We start from the raw sequence: 22260 nt of genomic DNA on the forward strand, positions 1-22260 counted from the left end.
CTCGTACAGCCAGCACCGCATTCGCATCGGGGGCTGCACCCTCTCCCAAGACAAAATCAATCTCCAGAGAAAAAGAAAAGGCAAAACAAACTCGCCCCCCTTCCCTTCCTCGATTCCGACGAGGGTTTCGCGGCCGCCGCCGCCATTGACCGCGCAAGGTTCGTCCCCATCCCCTCCCCTCCTCCCCGATCCGCCGTAGTTCTCTCCGATTGATCTCCTCCGTTGGTCTCGATTCGATTTAGGACGAGGAGGAGCGCGAGGGGAGGACGACGAGAGCAATGACGTGGCTCCGCGCCGCTACGGGGGTGGCCCGCCACGCCGCGCGGCGGGCGGTCCTGGCCCGCGCCACCAGCGCCACCCCGGGCGCCCGATCCGCGGGGTTCCACACCACGGCGCTCCGCCGCAGGGCCGCGGCGCCGGCCCCGCGGGCCGTCCCGCTTTCCAGGCTCACCGACAGCTTCCTCGACGGCACCAGCAGCGTCTACCTCGAGGAGCTGCAGCGCGCGTGGGAGGCGGACCCGTCCTCCGTCGACGAGTCGTGGGACAACTTCTTCCGCAACTTCCTCGGCCAGGCCGCGGGCTCCCCCGCCACCGGCCTCTCCGGCCAGACCATCCAGGAGAGCATGCAGCTGCTCCTCCTCGTGCGCGCCTACCAGGTCAACGGCCACATGAAGGCGGCGCTCGACCCGCTGGGGCTCGACGACCGCGCCGTGCCCGAGGACCTCGACCTCGCCCTCTACGGCTTCACGGAGGCCGACCTCGACCGCGAGTTCTTCCTCGGGGTCTGGATGATGGCCGGCTTCCTCTCCGAGAACCGGCCCGTGCTCACCCTCCGCGAGATCCTCGGCAAGCTCGAGCGCGCCTACTGCGGGCCCATCGGCTTCGAGTACATGCACATCCCCGACCGCGACAAGTGCAACTGGCTCCGCGAGAAGATCGAGACCGTCGCGCCCAGGGAGTACCCCAAGGACCGCCGCCTCGTCATGCTCGACAGGCTCATCTGGAGCACCCAGTTCGAGAACTTCCTCGCCACCAAGTGGGCCACCGCCAAGCGGTTCGGCCTCGAGGGCGGCGAGACGCTCATCCCCGGCATGAAGGAGATGTTCGACAGGTCCGCCGATCTCGGCGTCGAGAACATTGTCATTGGCATGCCCCACAGGGGGAGGCTCAATGTGCTGGGGAACGTCGTGCGCAAGCCCTTGTCTCAGATATTCAGTGAGTTTGCTGGCGGGACCAGGCCTGTCGAAGGCGAGGATGGGCTCTACACTGGAACCGGTGATGTCAAGTACCATCTGGGTACCTCCTACGACCGGCCCACCCGTGGTGGCAAGAGGATCCACTTGTCGTTGGTCGCCAATCCCAGTCATCTGGAGGCCGTCGATCCTGTTGTCATTGGCAAGACGCGGGCAAAGCAGTTCTACTCCAATGATGATGACAGGACAAAGAACATGGGCATTCTTATTCATGGAGATGGCAGCTTTGCTGGGCAGGGCGTGGTGTATGAGACGCTCCATCTAAGTGCCCTTCCAAACTACACAACTGGAGGAACCATTCACATTGTTGTCAACAATCAAGTTGCCTTCACAACTGATCCAAGAGCCGGCAGGTCTTCCCAGTACTGCACGGATGTTGCCAAGGCCGTGAATGTCCCTATATTCCATGTTAATGGTGATGATCTGGAGGCTGTTGTACGTGTCTGCGAACTTGCAGCTGAGTGGCGCCAGAATTTCCATTCTGATGTGGTGGTCGACCTGATCTGCTACCGTCGTTTTGGACACAATGAAATTGATGAGCCATCCTTCACACAGCCAAAGATGTATCAGGTAATCCCCATGCTACTGAATCTGTGTTTTTTGCATATGTCGTTGTTCATTTCCACTTTGGTAGTTAGGTTTCTAATCAATAAAGTATACAGCAAAATGTTCATTCCTTTTTATCTGTACCTGATTACCCTCTCTATGGTGTTCCTGTCTCTATCATACTTGTGCTTTTATGCTGATATTGATGCTTCAGCTCAATTCTCATTCCTTTTTAGCCGCATCATTACCCTCTTATATTGTTCCTGTCTCTATCATACTTGTGCTTTTATGCTGATATTGATGCTTTGTGCTTCTAGCACCCTGTGTTTCACTGTTTCTGATGAAAATTATTCTTTGGCAGGTCATTAAGAACCATCCCAGTTCATTGAAGCTTTATGAACAGAAACTGCTTGAAACAGGTGAAGTCACTAAAGAAGATGTTCAGAGGATCCACGACAAAGTGAACCGAATCCTGAATGAAGAGTTTGCTAAAAGCAAAGATTATGTTCCCAACAAGAGGGATTGGCTCTCGGCTTACTGGACTGGCTTTAAGTCACCTGAGCAAATTTCACGTGTTCGCAACACCGGGTAACAGCTTTATTTGTGTTGATTATGCTTGTAGTTTATGTCTTCAACAGTTATGCCATCCATCATCATTGAAATGCTTGCTTTGCAGGGTTAAGCCGGAGGTACTGAAACGTGTTGGGCAAGCAATTACTACTCTGCCTGAAAGCTTCAAGCCCCACAGAGCAGTGAAGAAGATTTTTGAGCAGCGCGCTGCAATGATCGAGAGTGGTGAAGGTATTGATTGGGCTGTTGCCGAAGCCCTTGCCTTTGCAGCACTCATAGTTGAAGGCAACCATGTTAGGCTGAGTGGACAGGATGTGGAAAGGGGAACTTTTAGCCACCGGCATTCAGTTGTGCATGACCAGGAAACTGGGGCGAAATACTGCCCGCTCGATCATGTTGTGATGAATCAGAATGAGGAGCTGTTTACTGTTAGCAACAGGTAAGTCTGCTAATGGAACTATATTTATGTCATCCTAGTGACTGCTGTAATAGTATCTGCACTTGTTAAATTTGGAAGCTTATAAGATCATTCTTGTTCCCCTGGTCCATAGACAAAAATGGAGAAACTATAACCGGTTCTGTAGGTTTATTTGGCCCACCTATGCTTTGGAATATAATTGTTCAGCTTACCAGCAGAACAATAAGCTCTACTTGTCTTTAGACATGAATGGATAAAAGTATCCATTATTTAGATAAGCTCTACTTTTACTTGCTGCCTCGAACCGCCCACTTAATTTTATGATTATTCTGGTTATATATTGTTTTGAGATGGCCCCTGTTTTACCTGTAACAAGTTTCAATTTGAATAAGGAGAATTTGCTTTTTCTTGGGATTGAGGACACGAATTTGCTTTTTGCAGTTCACTTTCTGAATTCGCTGTTCTTGGGTTTGAATTGGGCTACTCCATGGAGAACCCGAATTCGCTAGTACTCTGGGAAGCTCAGTTTGGTGACTTCTCCAATGGTGCACAAGTGATGTTTGACCAGTTTCTGAGTAGTGGAGAGGCAAAATGGCTGCGCCAAACTGGCCTTGTTGTTCTACTGCCTCATGGTTATGATGGCCAAGGTCCGGAACACTCCAGCTCCCGTTTGGAGCGCTTCCTTCAGGTAATTCACAGAACATAGTTCTTGTTCTTTTCTGTATCATGCAGCCAATTAGTCCTGTCCAGTCAGAAGCAGCCTCCTGTTTTTGCATCCTTGTTCTTTGATAGTTCTCTAGCATGCTTTAGTTGTTCGTCAGTTTCAAATATCCTGTCACTATTCTAGAAAATACGGTTTGTTTTACAACTTTTGATGGCTCGAATTTTTATGGTGATGGCTTGGTTTTCATTATTTGTGGATGAGTAACGATTGGTTCTTGAATGTCTGTTGCTTACCGGAGATTATCAATTTGTTCCACAGATGAGTGATGACAATCCTTTTGTCATACCTGAAATGGACCCAACTCTTCGCAAGCAGATACAGGAGTGTAACTGGCAGGTTGTGAATGTGACAACCCCTGCAAACTATTTCCATGTGCTGCGTCGTCAGGTTAGTTTGTTTTCACTATGCCAAAGTTTTGCCAGATGTCATCATGTAGCTACTAGCATGAAATAATCCTTATACTCTGTCTGTGGGATCTAGATACATAGGGATTTCCGGAAACCGCTGATTGTGACGGCCCCCAAGAACCTTCTTCGGCATAAGGAGTGTAAATCCAACCTCTCTGAGTTTGATGATGTTGAAGGGCACCCAGGATTTGATAAGCAAGGAACACGTTTCAAGCGGCTGATAAAGGACCGTAACGATCACAAGGAAGTCGAGGAGGGTATCAACCGCCTTGTATTATGTTCTGGAAAGGTATGTGTTCCCTTTTAGCACAAATCAAGCTAAACAAATTACCAGTTGAGTGCAGATATGAACTCCCTTTTGAAATCGTCATATTGCAGGTGTATTATGAACTTGATGATGAGCGGAAAAAGTCTGAGCGCAGTGATGTTGCTATTTGCAGGGTTGAGCAACTTTCCCCATTCCCGTACGACCTTATCCAGAGAGAGCTAAAGAGATATCCAAGTATGAATCCTTCTCCTCAAAATTTAATCCATTGTTTGTGTGAATGCATACATTTGCTATGTTTGCCAGTCGTTCCTCACAGTTTCAAAATTGTGATGTGGTGACATTGCTTGTATCAAAGTGAGCTTTGGTTTTGTTGCACCTGTATTTCTTGCTACTAATATGCTTGTAGAACATGGCGAGTTCTGGCACTTGTGGTTGATACCACACCTCACCGGGCTGGTGCTGGATAGATTAGGAGGACGTCAGCACCACTGCGTGTCCTGAATCTTGACTCGTAGCTGGTTGCTTGTAGTAGCTACTGCTGTCCGTTAGCAGTTGTTGTCCAAGTCGATATGCTGCATTGTTTTGTCTTCAGTTTAGTTGTTAGTTGTATAGCTGTTCATGTTTGCACTATGTACACAGATGCGGAGATCGTGTGGTGCCAAGAGGAGCCAATGAACATGGGCGCATACAGCTACATCTCACCCCGCCTCTACTCAGCCATGAAGACCCTCGGGCGGGGCACTTTTGAGGACATCAAGTACGTGGGCAGGGCGCCTTCGGCCGCCACAGCCACCGGCTTCTTGACGGTCCATGTGCAGGAGCAGTCGGAGCTGGTGAAGAAGGCATTGCAACCGGAGCTGATCAAGTTCCCCTGATGTGGGAGCCCTTGCAAAATAACCCTTCGCAGGCTCGGGTTGTCCAGCCTGTGCACACACCGTCTTAAAAGTTTTGGCCTGTACAAGTTTTTTTTTGCTCTTTCTTCGCTCTTCTGTGAGGCGTTTCGCTCCGAAGGTCGTGAATAATCAACTGTTATGAACCTTCTTGCTGTTGAGGAGGCGTGAAGGCCCATCTCAACATGAGCAACATTCCTGAATCATTATGCTAGTTTTGCTGACAGTATGGCACTACCGTTTATCGTTCTTTGCATTGGTTGTGTTTCTGTATTCTGCTATGAATGGTGCTGAAGGAGATTAAAACGGCAGCGGGTTGTTATTTCTGCTGTATCTGGCAATTTGCAGCCGTGCATCTGTAGGATATTGGGAGTACACGGCTTCATCAACTGCCCAAATTGCATCTGCATTTCAGCTCAGAAGAGAAACTGATGCTCGTCTGGGTATTTCTGAACTTGTTTATACGATGTACCAAAAAGAAAAAGGAAGAAAAAAGGAACCAGCCACGCTAAAGTTGGTAGGAAACCAGTGCCCGGCTTGACTCGTTTCAAGCTCCAACTGAATGCAAGGATATGTGCTGCAATATACATGCAGATTCCAGTGAGATTTCAAAATGTACTCGTTTCATCATCTCTCCTGCAATCATCATCTTGCAACCACAACACCAGCAATTTCAACAGAAATACTCTAAACTGAACCTAGCTTGGCCCAACCTAATATCTACCTTCCTCTTGGATCCAGTATCTGTGAGAAGACCCTTGTCGCCACCCCAGCATCCGCACCATCTTCACCATCGCCGCCCACCCGACGAACACTGCCCGGAAGCCCCTGCCCGCCGTATGCAATGCTGCTGCTCCCCTCGCCGCCAGAGCTCAGGAACGCCTCCTGCAGCCGGAGCGCGCACTCCAGGCTCCACAGCACGTCGCCCATCGCCGGCCGATCAGCGCCGTACTCCGCGAGGCACTTTTCCGCCGTCTCGCCGAACTTGCGCAGCGAGGCGGCGCCGACGCCGCCTGCGAGCCGGGGGTCCATCACCCTCTCCAGCTCACCGAGCCTCTGCCGCTGCATTGCCCAGTCCACGAGGCTCGCCTGCTCGCGGGGCAGCGCCGGGTCGACGGCCGGCCTGGCGCAGAGCACCTCCAGGAGCACCACGCCGAAGGAGTACACGTCCGACTTGTCCGTCAGCGTCTGCCGCCTCAAGTAGTCCGGGTCCAGGTACCCGAAGCTGCCTTTCACCGTGGCGGTGCCGACGTCGTGGTCGACGGCCGGCGCCGGCATCGACAGCCCGAAGTCGGAGACCTTGGCGGAGAGGTTCCCGTCGAGGAGGATGTTGGTGGTCTTCACGTCCCGGTGGATGATCGTCTCGGAGACGCCGGTATGGAGGTAGTGCAGGCCCTTTGCCGCGCCGACGCAGGCCTCCAGCCTCTGCTTCCACGACAGCGGCGGGAGCGCCCCGGGCGCGCCGTACAGGTGGCTCCGGAGCGGCCCGCCGGCCATGAACTCGTAGACCAGCGCCATCTCGTTGTCCTCGTGGCAGTACCCGATGAGGGACACCAGGTGGCGGTGCCGGAGCCTGGACAGCATCTCGATCTCCGTGCGGAACTCCAGCAGGCCCTGCTGCGACCGCGGATTCCCGCGCTTCACGGCCACCGCGGCGCCGTTCTCCAGGACCCCCCTGTACACCTTGCCGAACCCGCCGACGCCGACCACCCGGCCCTCGTCGAAGTCGCCGGTCGCCCGCCGTATCTGGCCGATGCTGAGGGACGGCCCCGAGGATGCGCGGCTGTGGCTTCTGGCGGCTGAGACCTTGGATGCCGAGATGCCGGTGTGCGTGTGCAGGCCTATGGAGGAGGACGGCTGCCGGCTGAGGGACCGCCGTTGTTTCTTCCTCCGCCGGCGGTGCCTGAGGAGCAGCACCGTCCCCACGATGCAGATGGCGATGAGCATTGCTCCGCCGGCGGTGATAACCGCAACCTTCTTCTTGCGTGCAGCCTTCGATGTCTGAGCGGTGTCGACGCGCACCGCCTCCCGGTCGCCGAGCTTCATGATCTCGACGCCATTGAGGATGGCATTCGGCTTCGAGTATGACAGACGAGGCGGCCCAAGCTGCAGCAAGATTTTCTCGGACCCTGGCTGGGCGTCGGCGATGAAATCCACGAAGTAGGCGTTGAACAGCCCGAGCTTGCCGGACAGGTCGAAGGAGCTGAGCACGGCGTCGCCGTTGATGTAGACGTCGAAGACCAGGTCGGTGGAGTTGCGGCCCACGATGTCGCAGAGGTGCAGCCTGACGGAGTAGCGGAAGCCCGGGTCGACGGGGAACGCCCACGACAGGTTGAACCGCTGGTTGCCCACGCCGGCGTCGGCCATCTCCTGCGCGTCCGCGTACACGGCGGCCGGAGCGGCGTGCGGCGGGGCGGCCCCCGCGGGGTAGCGGACGCTGGCCGGGTCGACGGAGACGGAGCGCGCCGCCGCGGGGTTGAGGAGGTAGGCGGCGTCGCCCTCCCAGACCCTCCAGAAGGAGTCGTTGAGCGAGGCCTCCCCGCGCGCCGCGCCGGCATTGACGCGGTAGAAGGTCTGGGCGAGCCGGAAAGGCTCCGGCGGGCTGAGCGGGAGCGGGAGCAGCGCGTCCGGCGCCGGGAAGAGCTCGACGGCGCTGAGGAGAGCGAGGGAGCCGGGGCGCGGCGAGACGCGGAGTCGCAGCAGGCCGCCGCCGCGGTGCGGCAGCAGGTACTCGCGGTAGCGGTGGCGACCTCTGGTTGCACGAGAGGCCGGACGGGCGCCGGAGACGAGCTCGAGGTCGCCCGCGGCGACGGGGAACTGCGCGGGCTGGGGGAAGTGGAGGCGGAGGAGGAGGTGGCGGTGGGGCGAGCGGGGGACGGGGAGAGAGTAGGTGGCCTCGGCGGAGAAGACGCGCGCCGTGGAGTAGAGCGGCGAGGACGCCGTGGTGGTGGTGGCGCGGGAGGCGTGGGGAGGGGAGATGGAGACATTGGAGTCCGGGAGGAAGACGCGGCCGTCGGGGAGGGTGATGGCGGCTGGCGCGCCGCACGCGAGGAGGAGAGGGTCGCCGGCGACCTCCACCGCCACCGCAAGGTGGGAGAGGATGAGGAGGAGGACCAGGCCGGCGGCGGCGGCGTCGGTGGTGGTGGTAGCGGCCATGGCGCAGTCTCCTGCTCACTCACTGAAGCTCAGTGCCACTGAGCTGGACTGCAAAGGGAGCCAGTGGAGATGGAGTTGGGCCGAACCCAAAGCCCATACCGAGACCCAGGCCCAGACAGAGCCCAACCCAACAGAAAGAAGGAGGGGAACGCGACGGCGGCCTGGGCGACCCAGCACCACCATGCCGCCCCTGGCCGCCGCCGACGCCTTCCGCGTGCTCGAGTTCGTCGCCGGCAACCGCCGCGTCCCCCACTCCCTCCTCGCCGGCCTGCTCGCCGCCCTCCCGCCCGTCTCCCCGCACACCTCCCCGCGCCTGCGCAAGGCCTTCGCGCTCCGCGCCCTCGACACCGCCCTGTCGGGCTCTTACGCCGACGGCTCCGGCGAACCCCTCCGCAAGGCGCGCGACGTACTCGCCGACCCTGGCGTCGCGGCCTGCTTCCCCGACCAACTCGCCGTCGTCCGCGACGACGTGGCCGCCCTCAGGCGCCTCGTCGACGCCGAGTGGGAGAGCCTGCCTCCCTCCGAGCTCGAGCTCGAGGCCGACCGGATCGCCGGCGCCGGAGCCCTCGACACGTGGGCCAACGCCGACCAGGGCACGCGCAAGAAACTTCGCCGGCTCGGTGAGCGCCGCATTCCCTTTCCTTCCTATCCAGATCTCCTTGAGAATTTCCAAATCTCAGAATTTCCATGGGTCATGTTGAGCGAACCTCCTCCGACTCTGGGTTCTGATCTTGTTTTAAGATAGCTAGAAAAAAAATTACATCTCCATTAACGCAATTTTGTTGGTTGATGCAGTAGGGGAGTCGACGGAGCGTGAGATTTTAGGCAAGCTTGGGCAAGATCCATCCAAGGCTCCTCAAGTTGATGAGGCGGCCAATGCGCCCAGCACAAGCGGTGCGAACGAGGATGTCCGTGCTCAAAATGACGAAGTTCATCTTGGTAGGGAAAAAGGAGAAGTTAACCATGCCCACGAGGATTATGCTCGACATCAACAAAAGCCAGTAGAAAGAACGACGGATGCTCGAATTCCGGAAAAGCCGGTTACAGGCGCAGCAATCAAAGGCAAGGAGCAAGCTACGTCTTCTGGTGTCACCGGGCAGGCTGCCCCTGACCGTGACAAGAGCCATCCTGTAACGGGTTCTAAGCCTGGTCTTATGGAGAGGAAACCTAGTGCAATCGTTTATCAGGTGATTTCACTTTGGCTTTTATTGACGTTCTGTTAAAGACGCGATCCTATGAGGCTTTTGTGTATTTAAATTGCTCTCGTATAGCCTATAAAATCGTGCAGCTTCTAGCAATTTTGTTGTGGGCAATATATCAGCTTTCTTAGCTCTTCATCTTTGATGACAAAAAATATCAACGTTTTAGCATAAATCTTGTCATGTTACACTTGGATAAGCTGGATTTACAGGAAGAATAAGTTGTATGTATGTTCTGGTTGCATGATGTTTGGTAAAATTGTTGGTTACCCTAAACACTATGTTAGTTGTCATGCTCCTATTTTGGTGACCTTGTCATGTTTGTTTTCTCAAAGTAAACCCCTGATATTGTTAGAAGGTATAAATTTAGATAACTACATAAATGCCTGATCTCAGATCTGAGTTACAGACTTCCCACAATCTGCAACAAAAACGCTCGCTGAAAATGCACATGTCTGGTTGTTGACTATCTTTGGCAGTTTAACTCTGCTAGCAGACACAAAGAAAATCTTATTCAGTATCGGTCGTCTTCAAGGTTGTTTTTTTGGGTTGCATGTGGTGCAGTATTCCTGATCGTATGCTGCCATCTTGTAAATGCAGTGGGATTCTGGCGACTCCGACTCTGAAAGGCCGCCACATCAGCGCCGGTTACCGAATTACGAAAGGAAGATGAGGCCCCCGCCCGCAGTTCCATACAAAACAAGAAAGAAATGGACCGAGATACAAGAGAGAACCCTGATCGAAGGGGTTGACAAGTACGCCGTCTTCTCTCGCTCTTACTTTTCACATCGAAAATAGAGCTCCCCTAGAGAAACCTCTGCTTCACTTCTTCCTGATGGTGTGTGTTCATTTCTTTATTTATTCATTCATTCATATATATTCGTCTGCTGTTGCTGCTGAAGGTACGGAAGAGGCAACTGGAAGGACATCAAGATTGCCTACCCCGACGTGTTTCAAGACAGATCGACGGTATGTATGTATTCCGGTTTCTGCACATGGCCTTTCGCTTTGGTGACACGGTCTGTCTTTGGGTTTGTGCCACGTCCGAGGCTGAAACGACGATTCCTGTGCGCAGGTGGATATGAAGGACAAGTTCAGGAACTTGGGGAGGCACTAACAGCGAATGTGCCTCGACATGGACGGTCATTCAGCCTTGTAGACATCTCCGGCACATATAGTAGGCGAATGTATATAGATTATAGGGCGGCAAATGGCCCAAAGAGCATGATATATCTTGCCCTTTTGGTGGTTGTTGCAACCCTACCAGCAGGTGTGATGCGAGGGAGAGCCCAGCTCAGCACCTTCCTCTTGTACAGGAAGATGTGGGATATCTCTGCTAGCCATGATCTGATGTTCTCTGTAAGTAAGTAACTAACTGATGAGGTATGTGATTATGATGATGATGATGCCTGGCTGTGTAGCTTGAGCCTGTGCCATTCTTCTTGTTCTTCTGTCTGCATCATCCATCTTGTGCGTGCATACTGTGAGTAGCATCTTTTGTTTGTCGTTAATGTCACTGATGCCAAGTCTTGATTTTGGAGGACTAGCAGACGTCTGTGTCCGGTGGGTGGGCCGGTGTCGGTGTGGCAGATTAGATAGATCCAATCCACCTCTCTGACTGGCACAAATGCATCTCCCTTGGTTAATACTGTACGTGGATGCAGATTAGTAGTTGAGCATGAGAAAGGGATGGCATGGCATGAGAGAGCTGTGGACGCATGTGATCTATACCTCACGTCTCTGTTTGTTTGCTCATGTTGTTACAGTTAGTTGTACCAAACCCAAACGGTCTAGAACTCTAGATCGTCAGTGCAGGTGCAGTGCAGCATTAACGACATGCAGCCGCAGAGAGAAAATAAATTTGCTTTATGTTTGTATGTGGGTCCGAAATCAGTGATTCTGTACTAGTGTCCGCCCTGCGTGGCTGATTCTGTAATGAAGGATTGTAAGAACTTGTTAATTGATTAATATATGGGAGGTGCTTTCAAAGAAAAAATAAATCAATTATCCTGGATGCAAAAAACATTGGATTTTCTGCTTGGGACACGTTCGCAAAAAACATTGATGCTGGGTAGCCTCTTCTTCGTCATTTACTTGACCAAATAAAGCATAACATTTTTTCAATTTTAGTTGTAAGCAGATTTTAACAATTCTAGCAAGTCAAGTATCGGAGGCGGATTAGGAGCACACGGAGGCTCCACTCCCTGTAATCTGTACGTCCATTACTGTCTCGGGATGGATGCAGTGTAAGTTTGCTTCCATCCAATACGAGACGTATATTGCGTATGAACAAAGAATCACATTAATTTCGGCCCCCCAACTGTCTTTTGTCAGATGCGAGCAATACGTTTGTGGCCATTAAGCACGACCGTCCCGCCAGGCACAAGCTCGGGTCAAGGGGGCCGGCCATGAGGAAGAAGCCCATGTCCTTCACCATGAGCACGACATATAGAACACAGTGGGTGAGGAGGAGCACGTCCATGCGGAGCTTGACGGCGACGGAGACAACGCGGACGCGGAAGATGGTAGCTGTGGGAAGCGGCCAGTTCTTATCGTGCTTGGATGTAGTACAGCTGGGTTCAGGAAGGCACCATGGTGCCGGCGGCCGGGGCACACGCGGTGTCGCCGCTGCCGCTCCACCGTGAGACAATAACGTATTAAATGATGTATAAGACGATCGGAGACTCGGAGGACGCCGGCCACGCGCAAGCTCAGGTCTAGGACGGCAACTACGAGCATGAAGCTCACGGCCTCGACCAGGGCGAGCACGGCGTACATGACACTGTTGCTGAGGTGGGGCATGGCCATACAGAGCTTGACGGCGACACGACGGGGATGACCAGGAGTCAAACAACGTATGCTATGAAGATGTCCCGACGATGATGTTATCGCTGGCCGCGGGAACGGAGAACATGAATCAGCGGCCAGGCAGACGCGGTGCCCTGAACGCGTCAAGCACAAACAACGATGGCTATCTAGATTTGCGCATCGTCTTCCTCCTAGCTTTCTCCACACACGTTGTGCTGGCCTCCAGAACGCATGACTTGGTGTCGGCGGTCATGGCGGACGTGGTGTCGTCGGCCATGGAGGCAAAGGACGCGGCAAGCTCGAGTGACGGCCAGGGCGGACATAGTCTTCCTAGTTCATTCTAGTTTTGTTCCACGTGGCAAGTAGAAGTTTGGGAAAGAAGGGGCAGGAGCTGTAGAAGAGGATTTCGAAGAAGGATGAATGGGGAAGAATCGCATGTCCTGGGGAAGAAGGGCAACGATGGGAGGATGAGGAGCGGGGTGTATTGAATTGATGCTGGATTGGTGGGCGTTGGTCGTTGAGGCAGATAGCACGTGGGGTACACATGCATGTCAGAGAGAACAGTTGTTTCGTCATTTGATACGGAAATGCTGAAGAGCTATACATGGTGCAGATTCATCTAATACACACTACCCTAATATAGTGGATGGGATCCCAATGCGATTGAATGGGAGCGATTTCAATGGTTGTAGTCGCCGGGTGCTCCAAGGCACTTTCGGTCAAGTATCACCCTACACATGCAATTCTAAGAGTATAGCAGCGGAAAGTAAAACATTGCACATGTAAGTAAAGGAGGGGTTTGGAGATTTCAAACGCAACGAAGACACGATGATTTTTGGCGTGGTTCCAGTAGGTGGTGCTATCGTACGTCCACGTTGATGGAGACTTCAACCCACGGAGGGTAACGGCTGCGCGAGTCCACGGAGGGCTTCACCCACGAAGGGGCTTCCGTCCATGAAGGATAGCCTCACTCGGGTAGATCTTCACGAAGTAGGCGATCTCCTTGCCCTTACAAACTCCTTGGTTCAACTCCACATGATCTTGGAGACTCCCAGGTGACACCTAACCAATCTAGGAGACACCACTCCAAAAGGTAATAGATGTTGTGTTGGTGATGAATTCTGAAAGTGCTAGTTATTGACTAGAGGGGGGGTGAATATGCGATTTTTATGAAAGTCTTCAAAACACGAGGTCTTTGAAGACAAACAGATGAAATGAACCTATAGATATGCAGCGGAAGATAGACTACACTAGACAAGCCATATAGTCAAGTAAGCAATATTGAGAAAGTACGAAGACTATCAGCGGCCAGGTAGTATGGATCAAAATGGAAGAAAGTATGAAGCGAAACATGTAATAGTCTTCACGCAGTGAAGTCAATTAGATCAGACAAGCAAACAATGACTTCACGAAGACAAACTGAAAAGTAAAGGAAGTAGGGGATAGAACCAGTTGCTTGGTGAAGACAAGGATTTGGTAGACCAGTTCCAGTTGCTGTGACAGCTATACGTCTGGTTAGGGAGGCTGAGATTAAACTCAGAAGACCACGTCTTCACCTTATTTCCCTTGAGCTAAGGACACCCAGTCCTCGCCCAATCACTCTGGTAAGTCTTCAAGGTAGACTTCCAAACCTTCACAGACTTCGTTCACCGGCGATCCACAATGGCTCTTGGATGCTCAGAACGTGACGCCTAACCGGCTGGAGGATTCACAGTCCTCAAGTGTAACAAGTCTTCAGGTCAGGCGGATAGAAAGACTTCAGTGATGCCTAACACTCTTTGGCTGGGTGTTTTGGGCTTTGTCCTCGCAAGGATCTCTCTTTCAAAGGCTTCGGAGGTGGGTTGCTCTGAAATGACAAAAGCTGTGCACTGATGTCTACTACGCAACCTTCTCCTTGTAGACGTTGTTGGGCCTCCAAGTGCAGAGGTTTGTACGACAGTAGCAAATTTCCCTCAAGTGGATGACCTAAGGTTTATCAATCCGTGGGAGGCGTAGGATGAAGATGGTCTCTCTCAAGCAACCCTGCAACCAAATAACAAAGAGTCTCCTGTGTCCCCAACACACCCAATACAATGGTAAATTGTATAGGTGCACTAGTTCGGCGAAGAGATGGTGATACAAGTGCAATATGGATGGTAGATAAAGGTTTTTGTAATCTGAAAATATAAAAACAGCAAGGTAACTAATGATAAAAGTGAGCACAAACGGTATTGCAATGCTAGGAAACAAGGCCTAGGGTTCATACTTTCACCAGTGCAAGTTCTCTCAACAATAATAACATAATTGGATCATATAAATATCCCTCAACATGCAACAAAGAGTCACTCCAAAGTCACTAATAGCGGAGAACAAACGAAGAGTTTATTGTAGGGTACGAAACCACCTCAAAGTTATTCTTTCCGATCAATCCATTGGGCTATTCCTATAAGTGTCACAAACAGCCCTAGAGTTCGTAGTAAAATAACACCTTAAGCCACACATCAACCAAAACCCTAATGTCACCTAGATACTCCAATGTCACCTCAAGTATCCATGGGTATGATTATACGATATGCATCACACAATCTCAGATTCATCTATTCAATCCAACACAAAGTACTTCAAAGAGTGCCCCAAAGTTTCTACCGGAGAGTCAAGACGAAAACGTGTGCCAACCCCTATGCATAGGTTCATGGGGGGAACCCGCAAGTTGATCACCAAAACATACATCAAGTGAATCAATAGAATACCCCATTGTCACCACGGGTATCCCACGCAAGACATACATCAAGTGCTCTCAAATCCTTAAAGACTCAATCCGATAAGATAGCTTCAAAGGGGAAACTCAATCCATTACAAGAGAGTAGAGGGGGGGGGGGGGACATCATATCCAACTACAATAGCAAAGCTCGCGATACATCAAGATCGTATCACCTCAAGAACACGAGAGAGAGAGAGATCAAACACATAGCTACTGGTACATACCCTCAGCCTCGAGGGTGAACTACTCCCTCCTCGTCATGGAGAGCACCGGGATGATGAAGATGGCCACCGGTGAGGGATTCCCCCTCCGGCAGGGTGCCGGAACAGGGTCCCGATTGGTTTTTGGTGGCTACAGAGGCTTGCGGCGGCGGAACTCCCGATCTATTATGTTCCCCGAAGGTTTAAGGTATATTGGTATATATAGGAGGAAGAAATACATCAGGGGAACCACGAGGGGCCCACGAGGGTGGAGGGCGCGCCCCCCCTGCCTCGTGCCTTCCTCGTTGCTTCCCTTACGTACACTCCAAGTCTTCTGGATTGCTTCCGTTCCAAAAATAACTCTCCCGAAGGTTTCATTCTGTTTGGACTCCGTTTGATATTCCTTTTCTGCGAAACACTGAAACAAGGAGAAAAACAAAAACTGGCACTGGGCTCTGGGTTAATAAGTTAGTCCCAAAAATAATATAAAAGTGTATAATAAAGCCCATAAACATCCAAAACAGATAATATAATAGCATGGAGCAATAAAAAATTATAGATACGTTGGAGACGTATCAGCATCCCCAAGCTTAATTCCTGCTCGTCCTCGAGTAGGTAAATGATAAAAACAGAATTTTTGATGTGGAATGCTACCTAACATATTTATCCATGTAATTCTCTTTATTGTGGCAAGAATATTCAAATCCATAAGATTCAAGACAAAAGTTTAATATTGACATGAAAATAATAATACTTCAAGCATACTAACTGAAAGTGCTAGTTATCGACTAGAGGGGGGGGGGGGGTGAATAGGCGATTTTTATGAACGTCTTCAAAACATGAGAGTTTCGAAGACAAACAATAGAAATGAACCTATTGATATGCAGCGGAAGGTAGACTACACTAAGCAAGCCATAGTCAAGTATGCAATGAAGTGAAAGCACGAAGACTAATAGCAGCTAGGTAGTAAAGATCAGGATGGAAGATAGTATGAAGCCAAACAATGATAGTAGTCACACAGTGAAGTCAAACAAGTAGTGCAAGCAGGCAATGACTTCACGAAGAAAAACTGTAAGTAAAGAGAGGGAGAGGATAGAACCAGTCACTTGGTGAGGACACAGGATTTGTTGGACTAGTTCCAGTTGCTGTGACAACTGTACGTCTGGTTAGGGAGGCTGAGATTCAACTCAGAAGACCACGTCTTCACCTTATTCCCCTTGAGCTAAGGACACCCAGTCCTCGCCCAATCACTCTGGTAAGTCTTCAAGGTAGACTTCCAAACCTTCACAGACTTCGTTCACCGGCGATCCACAATGACTCTTGGATGCTCAGAACGCGACGCCTAACCGGCTGGAGGATTCACAGTCCTCAAGTGTAACAAGTCTTCAGGTCACGCGGACAGAAAGACTTCAGTGATGCCTAACACTCTTTGGCTCTGGGTGTTTGGGCTTTGTCCTCGCAAGGATTTCTCTCTCTCAAAAGCTTCGGAGGTGGGTTGCTCTCAAACGACAAAAGCCGTGCACTAACTCTGAGCAGCCACCAATTTATGGTGTAGGGGGTGGGCTATTTATAGCCACTAGGCAACCCGACCTGATTTGTCCGAAATGACCCTAGGTCACTAAGGAACCGACACGTGTTCCAACGGTCAGATTTCAAACACACGCGGCAGCTTGACTTGGGCTACAAGTAAAGCTGACTCATCCAGCTCTGGATAAGATTTGCTCTCATTGTCTTCGCTCGAAGACATAGGATTTGGTTGAGCATCGCTTCAGTCACTCTGACTTTATTCACTGGGACCCCACTTAACAGTACGGTGGTTCCTACGACTCAACAAAGAAGAAAAGGAAACAAGGAAACAACTAAGTCTTCGCGCTCCATAGTCTTCACGCAATGCCTTCTCTTGTCATAGTCTTCAATGTGAATATCTTCACATACCACCATTGTCTTCAATGTCTTCATACATTTTTAGGGGTCATCTCTGGTAGGTAAACCGAATCAATGAGGGACTACTACCTGTGTTATCCTGCAATTCTCACAAACACATTAGTCCCTCAACAGGTTTGTCGTCAATACTCCAAAACCAACTAGGGGTGGCACTAGATGCACTTACAATCTCCCCCTTTTTGGTGATTGATGACAAACTGGCTGAAGTTTTCAACGGGGATAAAAGTATGTGAAATTGTAAAGGATTTAGGTATTGTCTTCATAAGTAGCAAAAGGCTCCCCCTGAAGATGTGCATATAAGTAATTTGCTTTTGGAATGCAAATGCACATGGCAGGTTTTTCTTGTGGAGATCCTCTTCAACTTATGAAGACAATTCATCATGCATGATTTGATATAACGAAGATAATGATATGCATAATGAAAAATGGACGTCTGCAATATGACTTCGTGCGGGATTTATCATCGCACATGCGGAATTTATCATCGCATCACAGAATAGCAAACAAGTAGCAGACGACCATCAAGTTTAAGTGTTACAACTCAAAGAACCAAATGTATCAAAAAGCGAGAGTTGTAAACACCAGGAAAAATATAAAGCAACCGCCCATATGGACCCGCTTGAAGACTATCAACTCATATGCTTCTCCCCCTTTTGTCAGTAAGGACAAAAAATGTTTGAAGACATAGAGCCTCTACTCGTTCCCAGAAGGAGTAGCAGAAGATGCAGGGTCGGCGTCGGGGTTTGGCGGTGTAGAAGAACTTGGTGCAGTGTCGATACGCGCTGAAGTTGGAGGTGGCGAAGTAGCATCATCTTGATCATCTATCACTCTGGCATTCACCGTTGCAGCTGAGGAGGAATAATCAGAGTCTTCAAGAGACGGAGTTCGACGCAAGACAGCATTCCTTAGAGGAGTGGAGTCAAACTTGAATCTTTCAGTGAAGCCATCGTCTTGAAGATCTGCTTCAGCACTCAACAATGTCAAACTCTTCCAAGACCTCCGACAGGTTTCATGAGTGACAAAGGCATTCTTGGTGGCAAGATTGCGAATGCGATTGACGTCCACCAAGAGGCTTTGCATCTGACGCTTCAGCCAGTAGTGATGCTTATCCTGTTTCTGATGCAGTGCGACGAGAAGCTCTCGGTCATTGAGAACACGAGATCGCTTCCGAGGCCTTTGAGCAATAGTGCTTTCAGTGGCTTCAGTTTGAGCACGGTGAGGTAAGCGTGTATTGCCAGCCAAAGGATAAACACGAGTGACTGCCTGGACTCCTTCAATGGGTTGCGTGAAGCTTTGGTGATCAGCATTGTGAAGACAAACAGGCTCCTTGGTAGGCTCTGGGTATATGGCTTCAACTGACATATCAACCTCTGGCAGAAAGATCAGATGGTTGCGAGCAGATGGCTGATAGTTGACAGCTGAATGTAGCTTGATGAGGCGCATAACCCATGGAGCGTAGAACTTCAGTCCAAAGAGATCAGAGCCTGATGCAGCCAGCTGCCTGATAAAGAAGTCTTGAGCATTGAAGCTGATGCTGTTGAAGATATAAAAGACCAAAGTCTTCATTTCTCCTTCAAGTTTTGCTGCTGAAGAATGTCCTTTGACAGGCCATAGAGTTTGCCTGATGATATGATAAATAGTGCGGGGTAGATACTCTAGGTATTCGACAAAGAACTCCTTTGGGTAATCAGCGTCATGTGGCAGAGGCTTCATCATGCTCAACATTTGGCTCATGTTGGGCTCTGGCTTCTGAAAGATGCTCTCCAAAGCATTGCGGTGAAGCTGACAACCAGGTTCATATAGTTCACCTGGAGTGGGCAGACCAGTGAGCTCAATAATGTCAAAAGCTTTAGCTTCATGGTGTACGTTGCCTGTCATCCACTCAAGGATCCATGTCTTCGGATCCCTGTTGTAGCCGCGAATGTGGAGGGTGGCATAGAATTGCAGCAGAAGCTCTTCATTCCAATGCTCCTTATCAGTCACAAAATTCAGCAATCCAGCATCACGAAAGCAGTCAAGGGCTTCTTCAAGGCATGGCAATCCAGCAATGGCTTCACAGTCAAGACGCATATGAGGGAAGATGTGCCCTTGATCATAAAGAACTGATGATAGCTCCAGAACCGATCTGATGAAATCCTTGGCTTGGAATAGGGGTTCTTGGCGCTATCAAAGAAAGTGTTGTGCGCAATGAAGCCATTTGCATTGAAGGACCCTGGTGAAGTGGCAGTACCTGGAAACCTGGGCAATCTTGGCTTTGGCTTCTGGAGCTGAGGCTTGTGCTCGACATGATAATCAAATTGCGGACCAGCAGCAGGTGGAGGAACCAGAATAGGCCATCTGACAGTGACCAGCTGACCATAGTTGTATGCTTGCTCTATAGTATGTGGCCTGGGAGGCGGTACAGGAGCAGTGGCAGTGGCTTCAGGCTGCAAATTTGCATCAGGTGTAGCATTGACTTCAGGTGCTATCACTTCGGGCACCACATTGACTTCAGGCGCCATATTAGCTTCAGCCATGACAATGTCATTGGCTTCAGTGTTGGTGTTGGTGGTCGCCTCAATGTTGTTAGCCTCCACTTGAGTAGCTGGAGGGTCGGACACGTTCTCCTCGAGAACAACTTCAGGATTGGTTGGGGGTATAGCAACACGTTCTTATTCAACTCGTGGTTCTTCTTGGTCATCGGCTGATGCAGCCGGAATATCTTCAGCCATGTTGGCTTCAGTCTCGGGGTTGTTCACAGTTGGAGAGGCTCCAGGAAAGACTTGGCGTGACACCAATTGGCGCTCTTCTCCTTCTGGAACACTTGACAGAGTGACCTGTGGCCTTGGTCCTTTGCGAAGCCTATGGAACGCTGGTGACGCTTGTGGAGATGGAGTTGGTTGGGCCACAAAGTCTTCATCTTCAATCACCGGAGTGGTGACTTGAGTTGGGGGAGTAACTGGTGTTTCTGCTTGACGGGGGGAGTCTTGTGGGTGATCAACCCATGAGTCATCCTGAGCAATTGGCGTCAATGGACGACCAATGCTGATGAGTTCACTGTTCGTGAGAACAGGCGATGCTGCCACATTGTGCTCGATCTGAGGAAGGACTTCCTCATCTTCAACATTGTCTTGATGACCAATGTCTTCAGCTGCGGTGGGGTCAACAGCTGGAATGTCTTCAGCTTCAGGAGCCTCTGGGGAAGCAGGTCGTGAACTATCAAACGACGTTCTTGTTGTGCAGATGGAGGACGAGCAACAGAAATTGGCTCGACGACAAGGGGCTCTGTAGGAGCAGCCCGATCTTTCTTCTTGGTCTTGCGCTTCTTGGTGGGTGGAGCATCATCAGTGGTGTTCTTGGTCTTGCGCTTTCTAGCTTTGGCTTCAGCTGCCCTTGTCTTCTGAAGCTCTGAAGCCACTGTGGGGACCTTAGGCTTCACGCCTGTCATACTAGCGGGGAAGACAATGCGAGGTTCTTGCCGCCTGGATGGTTCAGCTTGGTCCACAACAGGCTTGTTCTTCTGCTTGGCAGCCATCTTAGGGTCGATGCCAGGACGCCCAAGTGCCTTGCGCTTCTCAGCTTCATTGTAAGCTTGAACACACTTGGCAGCGAGAATCTTCATGCGCTCACGAGAACCTTTGGCTTCATCACGTTTCTTGTGAAACGCTTCCTTGAGCTCATGCAGCATGACCTTGAAGTTTTGGACGTCTGCCACGCTGAGCTTGTCCATGTGCTTCTTGAACTGAGCCTTTTCATAATCGATCTTGTGCTTCAGCTCAACAATTTTCTGAGCAAGAGCCAGCTTAGGAGCAATGGCGCCATGGAAGGAGACGCATAGGCCAATGGGAAGTTGCAGATCGTCAAAGCTGAGATTGGGGGTGTCAAACCACTCATCAATGAAGTTGTTCAATACTTCCACGTCAAAGAGAGGCAAATCATTGAAGATTTCTGCCTCTTGCTTGCTCTTTATCAGCTGCTCAAGAGCGTCATCAGCAAGATCGTCGTCACTTGACAGATCAATGGCGTCATTCTCATTCCTCAGAACAGCAGCAGGGGTCAGAGCTGGACCAGTGGTGTGCATGGGCTTCTTTTTCTTCTTCTCAGACTTGGAGATGCGTGAGAGATCCTCAGACTGCACACTTGGTGCAGGAGGAGCAGTGGCCAGAGGCTTCGCTCGTGAAGCTTTTGGTGCAGTGGAAGGCTTCGAAGCCTTGGGTTTCTTCAGCTTCTTAGGCTTCGGTGGTGCAGGCACTTCGTCAGAATCAGCGTCGTCTGCAGGTTCATCCACGGCTGTCCCTTGAACCATAATATGAGTGATGAGACCTTCCAAGTTGTAGAAGGGCCCAACAAGATTGGGTTCAGCTTCGCGTGTGCCATCGGCACGAGGAGCAGAGGGACCGGGGTTGAAGTCTAATCCCCGCGACTTCTTGTTTTCTTTGGCCGAGTTCTTGGCAAACTGGAAGTTGTGCTTGAACAGATTGTCGTCACGACACCATAGCAATGAAGATGGGCCGGCATCTGCAGGCTGTGGTCCACGGACCATGCAAGGGTAGAAGCCTTGTTCAATGGCTTCAGCTCTGGACCTGGGTGGAAGATTTTTGTACAAGATGTCTCCCCAGGGTCGCTTGATGGCATTCTTCTCAGCATATTCCTGGGCCACGAACCTGTACTTGTACCATTGTTCTGCCCAATATCTTCGAATCCATTGGATTCGGGTTTTTCGCTGATTGTAGTCCTCCTCTGGATCTGTCTTGTACAACTCATAGAGGTCAGGAGGCAAATCTCTTGATGTATTCCCACGGCGCTGTCTTCCACCCTTCCTTGCAGACTTCTCTGTTGCCATGAGGTTCAGACTGAATGGCTTCAACACTGTCAAAGGCTTCCGCTTGCTGGACAGACAGGAACTGGCTTCGGGAGAGTTGATGTGATGCTGTAAGAATTCTGCAAATGAATGCAGACCATGAGAACCAAGGGATTCTCCCACGGACATGTACCTGTGACAGCATTAGAGATGCGAGGGAAGGGGAGAGGTCATATGCATTCTCAGAAGATTTTGAAGATAAATCAGTTTAGAAGACATTGACCTCATAGCGCGAAGACATTCACTTATATGTTGAGAGTTGGTTCTAGATTTGTACGAATCCAAGAATAAGTACAA

At 50.9% G+C, this 22260-nt stretch overlaps 2 protein-coding genes across 2 annotated transcripts; one reads left to right on the plus strand and one right to left on the minus strand.

The window, feature by feature from the left end:
• LOC109743671 (uncharacterized) lies at positions 1–5326 on the plus strand. The gene is made up of 9 exons (XM_020302759.3): positions 1–158; positions 243–1823; positions 2161–2387; positions 2476–2808; positions 3229–3475; positions 3770–3898; positions 3992–4207; positions 4297–4420; positions 4826–5326. The coding sequence occupies exons 2-9, from the start codon at positions 279–281 to the stop codon at positions 5059–5061; spliced, it is 3057 nt and encodes a 1018-aa protein (XP_020158348.1). The 5' UTR covers positions 1–158; positions 243–278; the 3' UTR covers positions 5062–5326.
• A 303-nt stretch (positions 5327–5629) lies between these two features.
• On the minus strand, positions 5630–8376 carry LOC109743676 (receptor-like protein kinase THESEUS 1). The gene has a single exon (XM_020302765.4). The coding sequence runs from the start codon at positions 8230–8232 to the stop codon at positions 5797–5799; it is 2436 nt and encodes an 811-aa protein (XP_020158354.1). The 5' UTR covers positions 8233–8376; the 3' UTR covers positions 5630–5796.
• Between the last annotated feature and the right edge of the window lie 13884 nt (positions 8377–22260).

This window comes from Aegilops tauschii, chromosome 2 (genome assembly GCF_002575655.3).
Source record: "Aegilops tauschii subsp. strangulata cultivar AL8/78 chromosome 2, Aet v6.0, whole genome shotgun sequence".
NCBI classification, from domain to species: Eukaryota; Viridiplantae; Streptophyta; class Magnoliopsida; order Poales; family Poaceae; genus Aegilops; species Aegilops tauschii.